The 16,960-nt window shown below is 44.5% G+C and overlaps 1 protein-coding gene across 8 annotated transcripts in view; it reads left to right on the top strand.

Annotated features, from left to right (window-relative positions):
- KALRN (kalirin RhoGEF kinase) overlaps positions 1–16,960 on the top strand; it is a 621,231-nt gene that overhangs the window by 587,380 nt on the left and 16,891 nt on the right. For 4 of the 8 annotated variants that reach the window (XM_063076704.1, XM_063076727.1, XM_063076740.1 and 1 more), the window contains 3 exons: positions 454–707; positions 4,146–4,269; positions 5,392–5,451. In XM_063076704.1, the coding sequence (XP_062932774.1) occupies positions 454–707; positions 4,146–4,269; positions 5,392–5,451 (438 nt within the window). Of the gene's footprint in view, positions 1–448; positions 921–4,145; positions 4,270–5,391; positions 5,452–16,960 lie in introns of those variants that run through there. The other 4 variants (XM_063076768.1, XM_063076749.1, XM_063076760.1 and 1 more) reach the window with 2 other exon arrangements.

Here is a 16,960-nt window from a genome sequence, read left to right as displayed (position 1 = left end):
ACGCTTTTTCAAAAGGAAAAAAATATATCAAAGGATCTGTGTTCTTTCTATTGGAGGATTGTGACCCCTGACCTGACCTTTGCCCTGACCTCATTCTGCCCAGGTGCTTATGTATGTATCCCTGTGCCAGTGTCAGGTTCTTCCTTCCACTAGTAAGAGGATGCTGGCAGGATGGTGCCTGCTAGGACAGGGCTTCCAGGTCAAAGGTGTGTTTATACCTTTACCTGGGCTGGAGCGGTATCTCTACCTCTTCACCCTTGTTTATAATACTGTATGAAACACTGCTATTAAAAAAGACTTTCAGAGCATGTTTATGAATATGAAGAAAGTGTTCTGCCTGCTATTTACCCTGCTTGTGAGAGATTTGCCCTTTAACCAGGCAGTAGGGTGCAGAGCAAGCCTGTGAATCAGCCTCCTTGTGTTTGTGTCCCCCTCACCCTTGTCCCCTAACAGAACGACCTGGGAGGCTGCAATGGGACCTCGTCCATGGCTGTGATCAAAGATTACTATGCACTGAAGGAGAATGAAATCTGTGTGAGCCAAGGTGAGGTGGTCCAGGTCCTTGCCGTCAACCAGCAGAACATGTGCCTGGTGTTCCAGCCTGCCAGCGACCATTCCCCCGCAGCTGAGGGCTGGGTCCCGGGCAGTATTCTGGCGCCCCTCACCAAAGCCACGGCAGCAGCAGAAAATAGTGACGGGAGCATCAAGTAAGTGCCTCGTTGGCTTCCCCGGGAGAGGAGTATGTGGATTAAAAAAATTCAAAAGCAAACAAAAGAACACAAACATGCAAACACATATAGGGAATTTTTGCTGCTTATTCTCAACAGTGCCACTGGAACCAATGTTCAAGTGCTGGAACCACACGCAGCATGGGGCACCCAGGCTGGATTGTTCCGGTTTTTTTGTTGGTGGTGGTTGCAGTGGTTTTTCTTTCCTTTTCATTTATATTTTCTGTTCATTTTTTCCCTTTTTATTTCCCCCACTTGTTAAGAAAAGAACCTACTGAAACCCTAGGTGACAAAAGGCATGCCTTCCGTTGCTACATTTGACCCACCACAGGACTCACTGGACTGGACTTCTATTTATATTGTATTAAGTTACTGATTTATATATATTTTTTGATTGACACCAAAAAATTACCTTAGCACAAATGCCATACCTGTATAGGTCAGAGGCCTGCTGCTTCTCCCAAGGAGAGAGGGAACTTTTTGGTTGTCTGTGGCAATTCGTCTGTACAGATTGTAACAGTTTTTTGGTTTTTTTTTTTTTTTTTTTTTTTTTAAATTTCCGCCCTCCCCTGTCACTTTAATATATGTTCATGGTAATTTGTAAGATATTTCTTTTCCTTATTTTGGTTGTGAAGACCCTTCCAAACACATTCCTGTATAAAGTATTTTGCACTATTTAAAGAAACCCATATGGATGAAGTCAGGTTGTGCAATATAATGGAGAGTCACAATGTTCATCATTGTACCTGTAATGTAACTAATAATTTTAAATGTACTATTTTAAATATGTAAAATAAATTTTCACCATGAGCATGTTTTAATGAAGTTAAGGACTAGTTGACCCTTTTTCCCCCATTTCACTATTCTTGGACTTTTAAATGTGCAAACGATTCTTCTCCACCACCACCCCCTTCCTTCCTTTCTGTATTTTAGGAGTTGGTTGAATGCATTGGCAGCTTTTTCCTACACAAAACATGCCTTTGTTGCTAAAGCTCCGACCCTAGCCTTCCCTTCTACACTGTAGCCCCTGTTGGTTTCCTCTAACCTCTGGGTGAGGAATGATGCAGATTAGATGCCATCCAGTGGGTTCCCCGCGACTGGGCACCCCTGAGGCCCTGCCGTGCATTACTGACTAGAGCAGCAGGCAGCGCCTGGCTTCCGTCCCCTTCTGCTTTCTGTGCCACGTGGCTGTCCGTGGGAAGGCATGAGGGGCTCCCACGATATCTGAGCGGCAGCACCAGCAGAACTGCGGTGCTTTGCTCCTCTCTCGAGGTTGGTGCTTTGTTTTTGGTACTTTTTAGGAAGCCTGGGGAATAAAGGCCCTCAAAGCACTGAAGTTCTTAATCAAGGGCCTTGCAGAGCTAACTCGTAATGATTCATACTCTTATTATCCAGGCACCAAGCGTTGCTTCCTCTCCACATTTGGGTCTGTTGGTCACTTATTCTTACCTTCCATGGGACAGAAGGGAGGAGGGGTGACAGGCTGGGCAAAAGAGAACAGATTGAAATGCAAAGTGGTCATTGTGGTTCCTTGTCAGCCGCTCTTGCACAAGGGTTGGTGGGGGTGGAGGAGAGCAGGTGACCAATAGTGCTGTCAGTATTTATCAGTGAAGGACATTCACCACACCCTCCCCATGGCCCTCTATGACCACAGGGGTCAGAATTGGTTGTGATGCCTACAGCAGAAACGTCACTGGAACCCTATGTCCACATCGGTCCCCAGGTTTGTGGCCAAGAGATGGAAGCTCCCCAAACCATGATAATGAGTTCTTCTGGGAAGAAGATGAAATTGAGCCTTTCCTGCCACTTGTACTACTGAGTCTTCCTTCTGAACATTATTTTTAACATTTCTACTTTCTCATCAAGCATACTGAATAATACAGAGGGTTGTAATAAACATAGGCACACACATCTGCACACACGCACACATACCCTTTGTGCTGTCTGCCCTGGGAGTTTTTTCAGCAGGGACCTCCTTGACTCAAGATGTTCTCAGAAGGAGCCAGGGCATGTATCTGGGGGTAAAGATATGAGATAAAAGTCTGAAGATCACAGGGTATATCATCTAAGCTTAACTTCCATGACAGCTCTCCTTTAGATGCAACAGTTGGAGCAAGGTGCTGGTGTGAGGGCATCCTAGAGAGCCTGCCCAGTCAGGAGGTACAAGACAAGGTCTGGCCTTTTGAAGGACGCCACTTTCCCAAAAGATTCAAGAACATGACTCCGAATGCTTTTTTCTACTTAGAAGATTCATTGTTGAGCCTGTGTGTTAGGGGATAAGTATTTTGGGAACGATTTCCTTAGGATATCCTAAAAATCCTGACGTGTGGAGTGTCGTGGAGGAGATGCTATATATTTTGGAGCATCTTCCTTCCTCCTAAATCTCATATGCCTCTCTTCCCTAATAAAGGCCCTTTTCATGGAGCCTCGTCTGTACAGGCTTATACTTGACAAGCAGACACTGAAGGGAAGCCAGTCTCCAGCCTCACTTATTCCAGACGATGACTGGAACTTCATCCAAACCCTGTGACACATCTGAAGTTGAGGATGCCTGCTCAGGGTCACTGATGCTGTTCGTGACTTGTCTTTTGGTGTCTTTGTCTTTGAGTCCCGATATATGAGGAACTCAAGAGCTCTGCTCTGGTATTCTCTTTATGGGTCTGTGAAGAAGTAGCTGCCAAACCCCTTGTGGGAATAAAGAAGTCAGGATGGAATGGAAGCCATTGCCTCTCTCACCCCCCGGGGAGCACGTATTGGTCTTGTTCCAACAGGGCCAACCCTAGCACCTTCGTAGTGCCTGACAGAGCGCTATATTCACAAACACTGGCTGCTGTAGAAGACATAGACCGAGAAACCCTTTGCGCTAAAATATCCAGGTAAAGAGTGTTTGTTGAGTCAAATGCCCCAGAAAATCCTGTCCTACAGTGTTTGGTAGTGGCTGTGCCCAAACACAGATAATGAGGTGGAAACCTCAAAATCATCCCTTGGAGTCTTTATATCTGCTCCTGAGAAAGTGCCGGAGGCTTAGGCACTACAGAATATACTTCCTTTGCCTTACATTGTGCCCTTCACCCCCGTTTCTCCCCCATTCACCATATCCTTCACAAGGGAAATTCCCCAGTCCTGTAAGACATCATCAATATGATTTTAAAAACCTCCACACTCATATTTTCTTCAAATGCTGCACATCAACGTTGCACATCTGTCAGGAGGGGTCAGAGTTCGTCCTCGCTCACGTCCAGTTGGAGGTGAGGTCAGCCTCCAGCCACCACGGGAGCTGGTGCGCAGGTTTGGGGCCTCTGAAGCCAGGGCTTGACTGGACCACCTCATTGCTGACTACCCGAGGGTAGTGAGCCCGCCCACACCTCACTCTGCCCTGACCTGCCATTTTGATTGGTGCATTTTTTGGTACAACAGGAAGTCATGTTCATGGCATACTCTACGCATGAGAAAGCGGGCAGAAGTGGAGAACACGGGTAAAAATGAAGCCACAGGGCCTCGTAAACCCAAGGATATTCTGGGCAACAAAGTCTCTGTTAAAGTGAGTAAGGTATTCCAGAGCTGTGTCCCCCACCTCTCATCTACTCCCACCCTGCAGCATTCTCACAAGGCAATGTGGGTGGATGGGGATTTTTTTTTCCCAGTGCAGGGACCAGAGGGGAAGTAGTTTAGCAGGATTTTGCATGCAAGATCAATTTATTTTTTATTTTTTATTTCTCCTGGCAACTTCAATTCAAGTAAGTACCTCTTTTTTTTTTTCTTTTATACCTTTGTCTTTATACTGTGCAGATATTTTACAGCAAAATTATCTGCAGTATCCTCTTAGAAATGCAAGATGCTTGATTCATATTAAATTTCTCAGAGCTGCCCATTTAGTTTCCTGGGTTTTGAGAATACATGCAGGTTAAAGGGATTAGGGGTGCCCTGTGAAGGACTGGGGAACTTAAGGGCACTGTGTCCTTGGTAAAGTTTCATTTCTTTTCCCCAGAGTTCAGACAACATCAACTTTAGGCCACGTTACTTGCCTCTCTCTATGCTCAGGCATGGTAGGGAGGCACATTGGTGAAGCCCAAGTTATTTCTTTATAATAATCCATCTATTGCTTTGAACTCACTGATTCTAAGCTTGGCAGACACTTGTTTTTTCCCTTCTTGAAACAGTATCATCTGCTTTCTTTAAGTTGGGCTCTCTGAAAAAGACCTGCCTCTGGACAGTGGAAATAAGGCACTAATTATTTAATTTTGTTATAATGAATGATTATCCACCTGGCACTTTGGTTTCCTTCCTGAGCAAAGTAAGAACAACTGAAACCCTTGCTAATGTCCTTTTTGGGGAAAAGAAATTGTCCTCCCTCCTTCACCCTCATCTGGGAAGTCCAGCCTCACAGAAGACAGCAGTCTGATTCTGCAGCGCTCATGCTTCATTTGGTTGCTTTGTCGCTGTTTCCCATGACATAAGCAGTGTACACGTCCCAGCCCACTCCCCCTGAACACAGCATGCTGTTGCCCGTGGCGATTTGCACCCCTGCCTAGAAGCACCTGGTTTTTTCTCTGCCCAATTTCCCATTGCCCGTGCTTCCCTGAAGTTCTCCTGTCTCTCTCACAAGAGCTACCGTGTTCTAACTGTGTTCTCTTTCTTCCCCTTCCTCATGCTGCCAATCAAGGAGACGAACAGTTCCGAGGAGTCAGAGTGTGATGATCTTGACCCTAATACTAGCATGGAGGTAGAAGCAGCTATTGTTGTCCTGTTTCCTACAATGATTGCCTTTTTAAATGTGTTCTGTAACAGTGACCTCGCTAAAGCAACCAGCCATTCAAGGCTAAATTGTGATATTAGGGCATCCCTGGGTGTCCCATCCCAACTAAAGGAAAACAAACAAAACAACTTAAGTCAGCTCAATTTTGGTAGAAAATTCTACCTAGGTATGTTTTTGAAAACAAAAACTTGTAGTTCTCTTGAATGCTTGCTTAATGTTTTCTTCTTTGGGAGCCATTTGGTTTTATGTAAAAAAAAAAAAAAATCCAACTTCATTATTTGAAACTTGGAACACATTTTTTCATGGAAAACAGCACTATTAATAATGGTGGTTCCCAGCTAAAAGACAAGAATCCGTTTAGTGCATGGTTTCTCCCTCTTTTGTCTTCTCTTCCTTCCTTTTTCCTCTTTTTCTTTCTCCCTTTATGCTCTTCATATTCTTCTTCTACTGGGATCTATTCTTCCCTAAATGCTCCAACTAAATCATGCGTTAAGTATGGTTTTGTGGGTGACCTGGCATCTAGTGAGATGGGATTGGAGCAACTCCAGAGCACACCTTGCCCAGTCCCCAGTGCTCATGGGCAGTGGCTGTTCCCACCGTATGCAGGAAAAGCCTTGGGGACAGCCTTCCTCCCATAGCTTTGGCAGAGGTCTCTAGAGATGGTGAGACTGAAACAGTGCACAGGAGACCTTTCTCACACTCCAGGTCTGCAGGCACGTGGGAGTGGAACCAGCATCTCTACCAATAAGAACATCCAATCCACTTCCAGCTCCTTCTTGTCTACTGGGTTCTAGAAACATGACTCCTACATGGTTTGCCACCGAGCAACAACCATCATAAATTTAAAAACCCTTGAGAATTGGAGCAAACACAGAGCTGGCTTTCCTTGCCACTCCATCTTTCAGAATAAATTGTAATATTTTTCTCCAAATCTGTGCCTCTGTCCCAGTAACAGATAAATATTTTAAAATTTCCTCTAAGTGCAAAATAGAGACTATTTTTTTAAAAAAATATTTTTATTTGTATAAGCCCTAAACTTTTCACTTAACTAGATGGACTTTTATTATTCTTATTCTAATTTGACCTAATCCCAAAGCAGTTCTCCACCATATTATGACAACTACCACAAAACCCGAGAGAGACTATGAGGCCTAACAAGTCAGCTGTGGAAGGAGCCAGCTGAGTTGAATTGGGCCAGAGGCAAGTGGTTGAAAACAGGAGTTCTGCCAGGATAAAATAGTCCCCTGTGGAGGTGGGTATGCCACAGAGCTAAATCCGGCAGGTGTGGGTCAATACAGTACTCCACTGTGGGAGGAAGTGGATATGGCATTTGTAGCATAAATGTATCTTAGAAAATGAGGAAGCCAGAGAAAATTTCTGGCTCTGCTTTCCTTGCATTTCATAGGATAGGCACCTGCTCCTGTGGAGCCCACACCTGTCAGCTTGTAGATGCCTGTTGGCACTTGTATCTCCAGGCCTAAGTGTTGCTGGCATGTACTGAAGATGTCAGCTGCAAGTAGAGGAAGGCCAGACAGAGGTAGGGGGGAAACCATGTTTCTGTGTTCCAGAAGACAATTTGGGACCTTGTCCAGCTCTCATGGACATGGGGGAGAGGAATGACTTTCCCACTCTGTAAAGTAAGAGGTGGGCATAAAGGGACATGGGACCAGCCAAGCAACACACACTGAGAAAGTTAACTGATGTAATCAGATGCTCCATTCTGCGTTTAGATAAGAAAAAGCACGCATGCATGCCCATACACACCACACACATCTTAGCCCTGCTTTGTGAGCACATTTTTAAGGTTCTTATTCATCGAAGGCTTGTAGTCCGTGGGCTAAGTGAGATGGGTCCCCAGGAGATGCTGTGGGGTGTGTAAGCAAAGACATTAGAATGTTCATGCTGAACAGAGGAAAGCCAAAAATTGTGTCGATGTATGTCCAAAAAGTTTTCAAATACAACAGTTGAGGCACAAGGTCTCCTTTAGGCAGAAATTTCAATTAACTGGAACCCTGAAGTGGGTATGTAGTTGGAAGTAGCAAATATTCTGGTTAATCCAAGGTTCTGTAGTAAAGGTGTATGCAGCCCTTGTATATTCCATGTGGCCAATTCTAAGCTTCAGTGAGCTCTTCTGAATGTGTTGCTAGCTTGAATGAACTCTGAGTCCATGTACAGAGGCACTGCTCATTTAGTATTTCCAGACACAAATAACAAATATGATACAGGAACTCAACCTGTTCAACATGAGTTGAGGATTTTCTCAAGAGATACATAAGTAGAACTTTACTGCCATGTACATTGTACAGGAAGAAACCGGCCGGGAGTGCACACTGAAGAGAGCTAGAGCTTAAAGACCCAACTTGAAGACCTCTTGAAGGCCTCCTGCTGATAAATTGATCCTGGGGCATTGTTCCCAGATCCAGCGTGGCCCCCAACCTTACCCTTGTCTTCTGAACTGGAAGCTGCAGTAGGTGTTGCCTCTTTGGGAGTGTGTCCTGGGCTCTTAGTGAGCTGAGCTGCAACTCCCCTAGCCTGTGAGGGAGCCTCTGTTCCTGGAACCTGGAACCCAGCTGACGTCTGGCACCATGGCCTGTGTGTCTGCTCTGTGCGAGGTCTCCAGATGTTAAGCCCTGCCCTGCTGACCACCCTTGACCTGAGGCCGGCATGTCCATTCCAGTCCTAGCTGTCATCTCCTGCCTCCATGGGGTGGTGGTACCAAAACATTCTCTCCTTTTTCTCAACTGGTGGACTGAAGGGTTCCTTTAAGGGCACTTTCCTGGGGTTTTTATTTACACGCTGCTTGCTACCCTTAGGGCTGGCATATGTGCCACTATTTGGGGGAGAGTTACAGGTACATCCTTGAATGCTGATTTAGAGGGAAACAGCACCTTGAATCCTAGGAATCTGATTTACAAAGCTTTCCAAAAACACTCAATTAGGTAAAGGGAGGTCACTCTGCTCTAATGTTTACATCCTCTTCCTTCCCCAGCTTGTGAATATTCTCAAGTATAGCCCCCACTCCCCACTCCTGCTACCACCAGCCACACCCCCAGCTACTGCAAGATTGGCTCTTAGTCTATGCAGTCCCTTTGTGGCCTAGCCTCCTGCCGATCTGCAACCAAACCCCATGGAGAACTGTTCTAAGACGGACAAGTGTCTGTCCGGGGTTCAGCTTACTTCTTTACTCTGCACTCATAAACTTTGGGAGTGGGAATGAAAGGGGTCATTATATGTAAGAGAAATATTACAAAGCAAGCGGAAAATCAAACACTAGGGTGCCTTGGGAACAAGTTAATATTAACTCATTTTTTCCAGGACAGCTTAGACTGCTGATTGCCTTTTACCATGGTGGTAGGCTGGGAACCACATGCCCACCTGCTGGCTTCCTCAGTCCCACCCATGCCCCAGAGTATGTGCTGACACTCAGGCTGGAGCCAGTTCTTTAGTGTCTGGGGTCAGCATCTGCCCTCTTTTAGCCAATGCCCATCTCTAAGAAGCATGGATCCTTCCTGGGCTCTACTGGATTTCCCTCAGGACCCAGGCTGGGCAGGTCCCCATATCCATACCACCTCTGAGATGTCGTCTAAGGACTGTGTCAGTGCTTGCATTTCTGTACCTGCCCCCCAGCCCCAGTATTGCCACCTGCCTAGGTCACACAAGGGAGTTGAAAGGCCTAAACCAGCCTCCCAGACTGGGGCCTTTGTCTCCAAGGATAAGGATTCTCAGCTCAGCATTTATGTCAAGCCCAATTAATTACATGCATTTTAATCTTTTAAAAGCCCAATACCACTTTCAGCAGAGAAGGTCAATCCATCAGAGTAAGAGGTTATCATGATTCCAGAAAGACTAGATCTCCGCTCCAGTCGTTCAGCACACTGCTGGCCTCATCCACAACACAGACTAAGTATAGGCATTGCCCTTGGTCCTACCCAGCTCAGGGAGTTAAGAACAGGGTTGGCATCTTGTGGAAGAGGGTTCTGGAAGGTGAAAGAAAAATAGCACCTGGAAAGGTGAAGCTAATTTTGGAGGAAATTTCCAATCGGGGTAAGAATCATAGACTTTCAGAGTCAATAGAATGTTGGAAATCTTTAGTTAGCCCCATCCCTTCATTTATTTTTTTAATTTGGTATTGTAGTAAAGTATACATAACATAAAATTTACCATTTTAACCATTTTTAAGTGTGTGATTCAGCAGCATTAAGTACCTTCGCAGTGTTGTGCAACTGTCATCAGTGTCCATTTCCAGAATGTTTTTATCATTCCAAACAGGAACTCTGTGCCCACTAAACAATAACTCCCTGTTCTCCTCCCTTCCCCCAGACCCTTCACTATTGAAAGAGGAAACTGAGGCACAGGAAGTTGTGCTTTTCTGTTTGAAAACTAGGCGGTACCCTGAGGCAGTTTCTGGTTTTCCCTGGTCATTGTTCCCCCACCTACACCATCCTGTGGCTGCTTGGAGCACCCTGTGTCCAAGTTGGTTTTAATCTAAAACACAGATCCCAGCAGACAAGAAGACCTATCTTCTAGTGCCAGTTTTTCTGTGTGAATGTGTTATTCAATTTTCCAGCTCAACAAAGAGGAATATAAATCCTGCCCGTCCTGGCTTTCCAAGACTGAAGTATAATTTAAACAAAAATCACACAAAGCCTGTAGTATCCGATGGAAAGAATACAGGAACAGGAGTCAGAAAACCTGGAGTCCGGTCCAGATGCTGTCAGCTGTGTGACCTTCGCCAGTTAGCCTCTCTGAGCCTCAGGTTTCTCAGTGGGAGGCTGCACAGCTCCAAGTGCACAGGTGTTTATATGGCAATGTGTAACCCTTTGAGCACCATGCAGATCTAAGCTATGGCATCAAAGGACTTTGCTCACAAGCATTTCTGACTCTGAAAACAATGAGACCTGGCAGAAAAGGAAGTGGAAGATTCTGTACCTTGCCCTGAAGCTTGCTTTCAGGAGGGTGTGGCAGGAATGCCTGAGCAGATGTCCTCCCAAGACCCAACTGGAGTGTCCATTCCAGCTCTGAGAAGGGTTTGAGTGGCAAGAGCTGACACTTCTTTCTTTCCCCAAACTCACAATTTTCTGGCCCCAGCTCTCACATCTTCAAAGAGCCAGCCTGCTGCTCCCACCTCAGCTGCTCTGGCCTCCATGTCCCAGATTCAGAGCTTCAGATTAACCTGGCCAGAGAGATTGAAGAAAACGTTTACGCTCCTTGTCAGATGATCGACCTCCTGGTATTGTCAGTTTGTTTCCACCAATGCCTGTTTCTGCATTTTATAGAAAGAATTTTTTTATGAAAAGAACTCTTTGGAAGAAAAGAAAGTGAAGTGCTGCATTCCTCTTGTTTCATTTTTACAAAATATTTTCTTTGTAATCTATCTGATGGGTTTGACTTGGAGACGCTTCCTGCCTAGCTTTGTTCTGACTCTCATGCAGACTGATCTATATTCCACCACTGAGAGAAGAGAGCTCCGCTTGTGTTGAGAAGGGAGCTCAGCTTGTGCTGGAGCTGGTGTTCTCTCTCCTGAGAGAATTATAAGATCTTCCAATGCATACTCACATCTATTATGCTTTTTGTTCTTTACAACCACCCTGTGAAGTAAGTAGGGTGGAGTTTCTCATGCTCCAGGAGGAAACAGGTTCAGGGAGGTCAGGTCAGACAGCCAGTATAAGTAGGTCTTGATTGTAGTGCTTCGAGAGGCTGAACTTGGCATGTGGAGGAGCTCTGCTCACTAAGGCTCAGGCCCTCTCTTATTGCACATCTGATTTATAGGAGGAGAATTTCTTCCTCAACAACTTTTTAAATCCCTTGACTGTTGGAGTAATTGCTTGGCCTTACCCACACCCTTTCCCAATGACTCAGGAGCCCAGCCGTAGCAGCCAAGAAAGGAAGTCCAATTACATGAGTTGAAAATGTCTGAACTGGTTTCCCAGGCCAACTCAGTCACTCGGCACACCCTCAGTCATGCGTGTCCTGAGGCACCTTCACCCTAGTCTGCAGGCCTAGCCCATTTCATTTTTCTTGTACACTAATGAGATTAGGAGGTGCCATGGACCCAAGAGAAGTTGCTCTAAGAGCCTGCTACTAGAAGAGCAAAGGCCAATCCCATGCTGTCAAGGTTCACCTGTAGGCTCATTCAATGTGAGTTAGTTATTTCCATTTAACACAATTTGATTAACAGAAGGCATTACAGTGAGTACTATGGAGGGCCAAGAAATTACATAAGATTGGGTCCTTGCTCAAGAAACATACAGTGGAGGGAGGCAGGCTTGATTAAATGTCTATGTTACATAGCAGACTTTAAAACTTGCTCTAGAGCTGGCCAGTTAGCTTAGTTGATTAGAGCACAGCCTTATAACACCAAGGTCATGGGTTTAGATCCCCATAGCAACCGCCAAAAAAAAAGTTGCTCTAATAGTCATGGAGAGAGACTGGTTAATTCTGCCTGGAGCCATCCATTCATTCATTCAGTGGATATTTATGCACCCACTCAGGGCTCACAATATTGGGCTCACAATAATAGTAGCTAGTTCTTAGTAGTCTTTCCTAGGTAACAGGCTCTGTGCTGAGTCCTTTCCTCCCAACAGCATCATGACATAAGTACTCTTCTCATTATTCCTATTTTATAGATGAGAAAACAGGCACAGAGAGGTTGAGTAACTTCCCCAAGCTTGTGTATTCCTAGGCAGCCTGTCCCCCAGCAAGTCTTATGAGTGTGGTCATTGACTTCACATGATGGCAGTGTATGGGTCGATGGACTGATATAAACCACCTTAGAGAAGGGTAAAGAGTGAGGAAAGAGCATGAACAAAGGCCCTGAGGTGTGAAGGCTCTTAGCACATTTTAAGAAGGTGTGTGTTCTGCGTACCTGGGGCATAGGTATGTGGGAAGAGCTGTAGGAGATAAAGCCTGGTAGAGGGGTTGAGACCAGACTGCAAAGTCCTGGAGCAACTTGCTAGGAAGCCAGGACTTGATCTGCGGACAGCTAGGAGCAGGAGGAGGTTTTTAAGCACAGTAATAGGATTCATTCTGTGCTTTAGGAAGATAACTGGCACCTTTGTAAACAATGCTGGGGCAGGCAGACCTGTTGGAAGTTGAAAAATACCTGAGGGGCAGACAGGAAAAAGAGAGCTAGTGAAAGGCTGAGGAGGAGCAGGGAAGAAGTAGAAATGAAAGCAGCTGAGTACAGACAGGAGGCCAGGGAACGGGTGTCACTTGTGGACTCCAAAGGAACGCAAATCAACCTTCCACTCCCACACGCCCTCAGAGCAAATTTTAACCTGTTGTGGCTCCAAAGACTGGGAGGTTGTGTCACCCAGTGAAAGAAGGTTGGAGGGTTGGGTATAATCAGGGCCAAATGTTTAAGGGATGAGACCCCAAAATACTCAGCCATAAAAACTTTATCCAAAGTCAAGATCCAAGTGATGAACCTCCTTTTTGTTCCTTTCCCATCAACTGCACTGTGAGACAGGTGACAGATTTTTTTCATGATTCTGTTAAAAGTCATATTTTCATCCTTTTTATTTTCGAGGACACACTAAATGTTCTCTACCAAAAAACCAAGGGCTGGGGGAGAGGGATTTGGACTATAAATATGCATAAAACAATTAATGTGCTTGACACATGGACATATATAGAGACCTGTACCCAACAATTAGTGGTTATACATTCTTCTCAAAAACACATGGAGCTTTTTACAAAAATTGATCATGTACGAATCATGAAGCAAATCTCGACAAAAACCAAGGGATCAATATGTAGACCAAGTTCTCCAGCCACGATGCAGTTAAGTTAGAAATCAGTAACAAAAAGATAATTTTTTAAAATCTCATATTTGGAAAAAACATTTTCATTATAACTGGGTCAAAGAAAAAATCATAGTTGAAGAAAAAATACTTAGAACTGAATGATAATGAAAATACTGGGGGAGTAAGGAACTAGTTCGAAGAGACAATTCTGTTGCTGTCTGGGATTATGTTGCATTTACATTTTTTATTGAAGCTTGTTTTATGTTCATTTAGAAGTGAGCAAAGGTAGGAATATTTTCTAAAAATTTTAAAAATCATGCCTGGTTTGGCCAGACTGAAAACATGAAGAGCTATACCTCCAAACCAGAAATCATACCTAAATTTTTAGAAATTATTTTTCTTATGTCTGTTCATTTTATTGCCAATTTTCATCATCTAAAATACCTTTCCTTCCTGCTCTGATTCACATGAAACAAGCATAAAAGAAACAGAAAGAAGAGGCGGGGTATAGAAATTTTGGTTCATTCAAGGTAGCTCTGAGTTTAGGACATTTGATTTGAGTTTCTTTTGACCGTTTTTATTCCTTCAGAATTCTCAGGTATGCAGTTTTGAACTAAGTTTTGTGACTGGTGATGAAGGGTTTGTAAAAAAAATTAGGTAGGGGGATTTTTCTGCTGGATTCAGTGGACACCTGGTTTTTGAGACCAAATTTCATCCTGTTAAGTCACAGTCAGTCTTGGCAAGAAAAATGGACTCAAGATTTCCTCAAAGCTCAGCATATGTTATTCAGTGCTGGTTGGTTTTACCTGTAACTCTTTCCTCTCACCTCACTGACCTCCCATTTTGAAAAAAAAATCAAGAAAACAATTGGATTTCTCTCCAGAAAGAAGAAACTTAAGTTGCTGATGGACCACATTGTGCTGGTTCTTGTGTCTGGGAGGAAGCACTGCCACCTGCCGCCCTCTGCTGTTCAAATAAAACCAGATTCCTAAGTAGCTCTTCCCCACACTGTCTATCCCAGCCTTGTCCTCTTGGGCTTTGCCTGGCATCCTCCAGAGAGAGAACATGTGTGTTTTATATGAACAGTGTCATCTTTTTCTCCGCTACCACTTCTATTTCAGATTCCAGTTCTCTCCTCCTGCCCATCTGTTTCTAAAGAAGGAAAACATTAGGTTTCAAGAAACATGTGCAGCTTATGATTAACCCCTCAGGTCCCAGGCCCACACCTCAGTGTGTTAGTGCACACACTAACAATGATCACTAGATAAGGTGGTCAGGAGACCTAAATCCTAGTCTACTGTTTGAGGGACCTCAGTTAATTTGATTCAACCAATATTTGATCTGCTGTGTTCTAGATGCTATGTTAAACACCATGACTGAAAGTACATAAAACATGAGAAAGGGTAACTATCTTCAAAAGGCTCACAAGCCTGGTAGGGCAAATACAATGTGGGTAAGACGTTACGATACATGGCAAGTCATGATCAGAGCCACAGAGATACCGGCCCATAGAAAAGTGCCAGGGAGGAAGATCACTATTGGCTAAATCTCAGACACTGACTGATGAGATTCCTGAGCAAATCACACTCCCAATTAAAGGAAATGAGAAGACACTCCAAGTTCATAGCAAGATATTCTCTCAGCTCCCCTCCCCCAAGTTAGGATCCCACCACTGTAAGTTTTCATTGATTGGACAAATAGCAATGGGGCACTTACATGACAGGCATTGTGCTAGGCTCGGAGGCAATAGTAGTGAACAAAACAACATGGTCCTTGTCCTCATGGGCCTTGTAGTCCGTAGGGAGCCACAGACAAATCCAGAGGTGATTAGGCTACTGTGTGAGAAGGGTGTTAAGACTGTCTTCTGGTTCACACTCGGATTTGCTTCAAAACAGAGAGAAAATGAGGGAGGAATCTTCTATGGGCATGACCCAGAGTCAAAGTTAGAAAAAACGTTAGCATGGATCTTGCCCAGGCCCTTGTCCTTGCTGGAGGAACTTAAAGAGGAGGATTCAGTAGAAGTGGGATGGAAAGAAAGGTGGGGCACAAAGCTAAGCCGGTAGGCCTTTGACATTGATGACAAGGTTTCACAATGCTCTTCCCAAACCTCTCCCACTGCGCCGAATGCTAGATGGAAAGAGCACTGGGTGAAAACTCAAGCGCTCTCAGACGCGGTCCTCAGTCACTCTACGATCTTGCACTTCACTTCCCTACCTCATCTAGGAGATGGGGATCGATAACACTTGCTCTGTACATCCTCCAGGGTTTTGGAGGAGCAAATGAAGGAGTTTGTGAATAGTGTATGCCAGCTGTATAATGGTACACAAATCAGTGATGTTATTACCATTATCAGCAACACCTTGTGCCTAACTGGGCTCTCCTCACCTGGGCCAGCCAACAGGCAGAGGAACCAAGACTGGTGACTTCCACAAGTCCCTTCCAGAGGGAGAACCCGCGATTAATCCTTATTGGCAACCTTCCTTGCCAATGTCTCTGCTAGTCTACACCCAAATTAGGAATATTTGCTTTTTAAATAGGGTGTGTGTTTAATAATATACTTAACACAGTTGGGGTTATGTGATGAGAAAGAGGAAATATGGCAAGACCTCCTTTCAGCACTTACAAAAATACTGCCACCGTGCAGGTTTAGGAAGCCCCACTTAAAATTATATAATATCTGAACCTGCTGCTTCTTGTGTCTTCCATTTGTCATTTGTCTCCTCTGTAAGACTCCTGGCTTGGACCAAGTGTCTTGCTCCCTTGTGGATTCCCATCATGATGGAAAATAAAGGCCACGAACAAAGCTGGCAGCATTTCCAAATTGTCTCTATCCTAGGGTCCTTCTGATTGAGTGGGGGTGGGGTGGTGGGGAGAGGGGAGTGCGCCATGTTTGTTGAAGGCTGGTCATTAACATCTCTCAGACACTGCATCAAATGCAAATGTCATTTCATTCCATCTTCCCCACTAGGTTGTTGGCCCACTGAGGCTGGTGAGCATGTCTGCCTCGCTCCTGGCCTAGTCACCACCACCTGACCAAGGGTCAGCTCAATAACTCTTCATCAAATAAATTGAGTTCTTACATCAGCTAACCCTTCCAGGTGGGCATTATTATCGCTAATTCACAGATAAAATTAAGGCAGTTGCTTAAAAGTGTTGTCCAAGGCAAAAGAGTATGTCTGGCCTAGGGTCTGGACACTGTGTGCTCTGTCTGCTGCCACGGTTTGCACTCTCTTCTGTCCAGCCTGCTGCTGAGAACCTCCCCTCTCCAAGGCTATGGATTATATTGTTTTTAATCATTTTTCAAAAAGTTTGCATTCTGTGTTTGCAAACAGGTTGTAGTCAAATATTATTAGTCATATACCAAGAACTAATTATTTCATAGACCTTTTGATCCTAGTTTGAGACGAACTAGTCCTAAATGCTTGGGAGAACTGAAATGAGGTCAAAGGTCAAATATGTATTCACCAACATGTATTAAATGCCCATTAAGCAGCAGACCTTGGGCTAGGGCCCTAAGATACAAAGGTGAATAACAAATGCTTCCTGTCCTTGAAGAGCTTACAGTCTAATAGGTCTGACTGTGCCTTTTTTTTTTTCCTTTAAAAAAAATTATTACAAAAGTGAAATGTGCTGACTGCAGAATATTTGGAAACCCATCCTTAATCCCACCACCCTGAGATAACCACTGTTACTGTTTAGAAAACATTCTCAGCCTCATTTTCTTTTTACTG

Source organism: Cynocephalus volans, chromosome 1 (assembly GCF_027409185.1).
Source record: "Cynocephalus volans isolate mCynVol1 chromosome 1, mCynVol1.pri, whole genome shotgun sequence".
NCBI lineage: Eukaryota > Metazoa > Chordata > Mammalia > Dermoptera > Cynocephalidae > Cynocephalus > Cynocephalus volans.
This window is presented reverse-complemented; position numbering and strand designations above follow the sequence as displayed.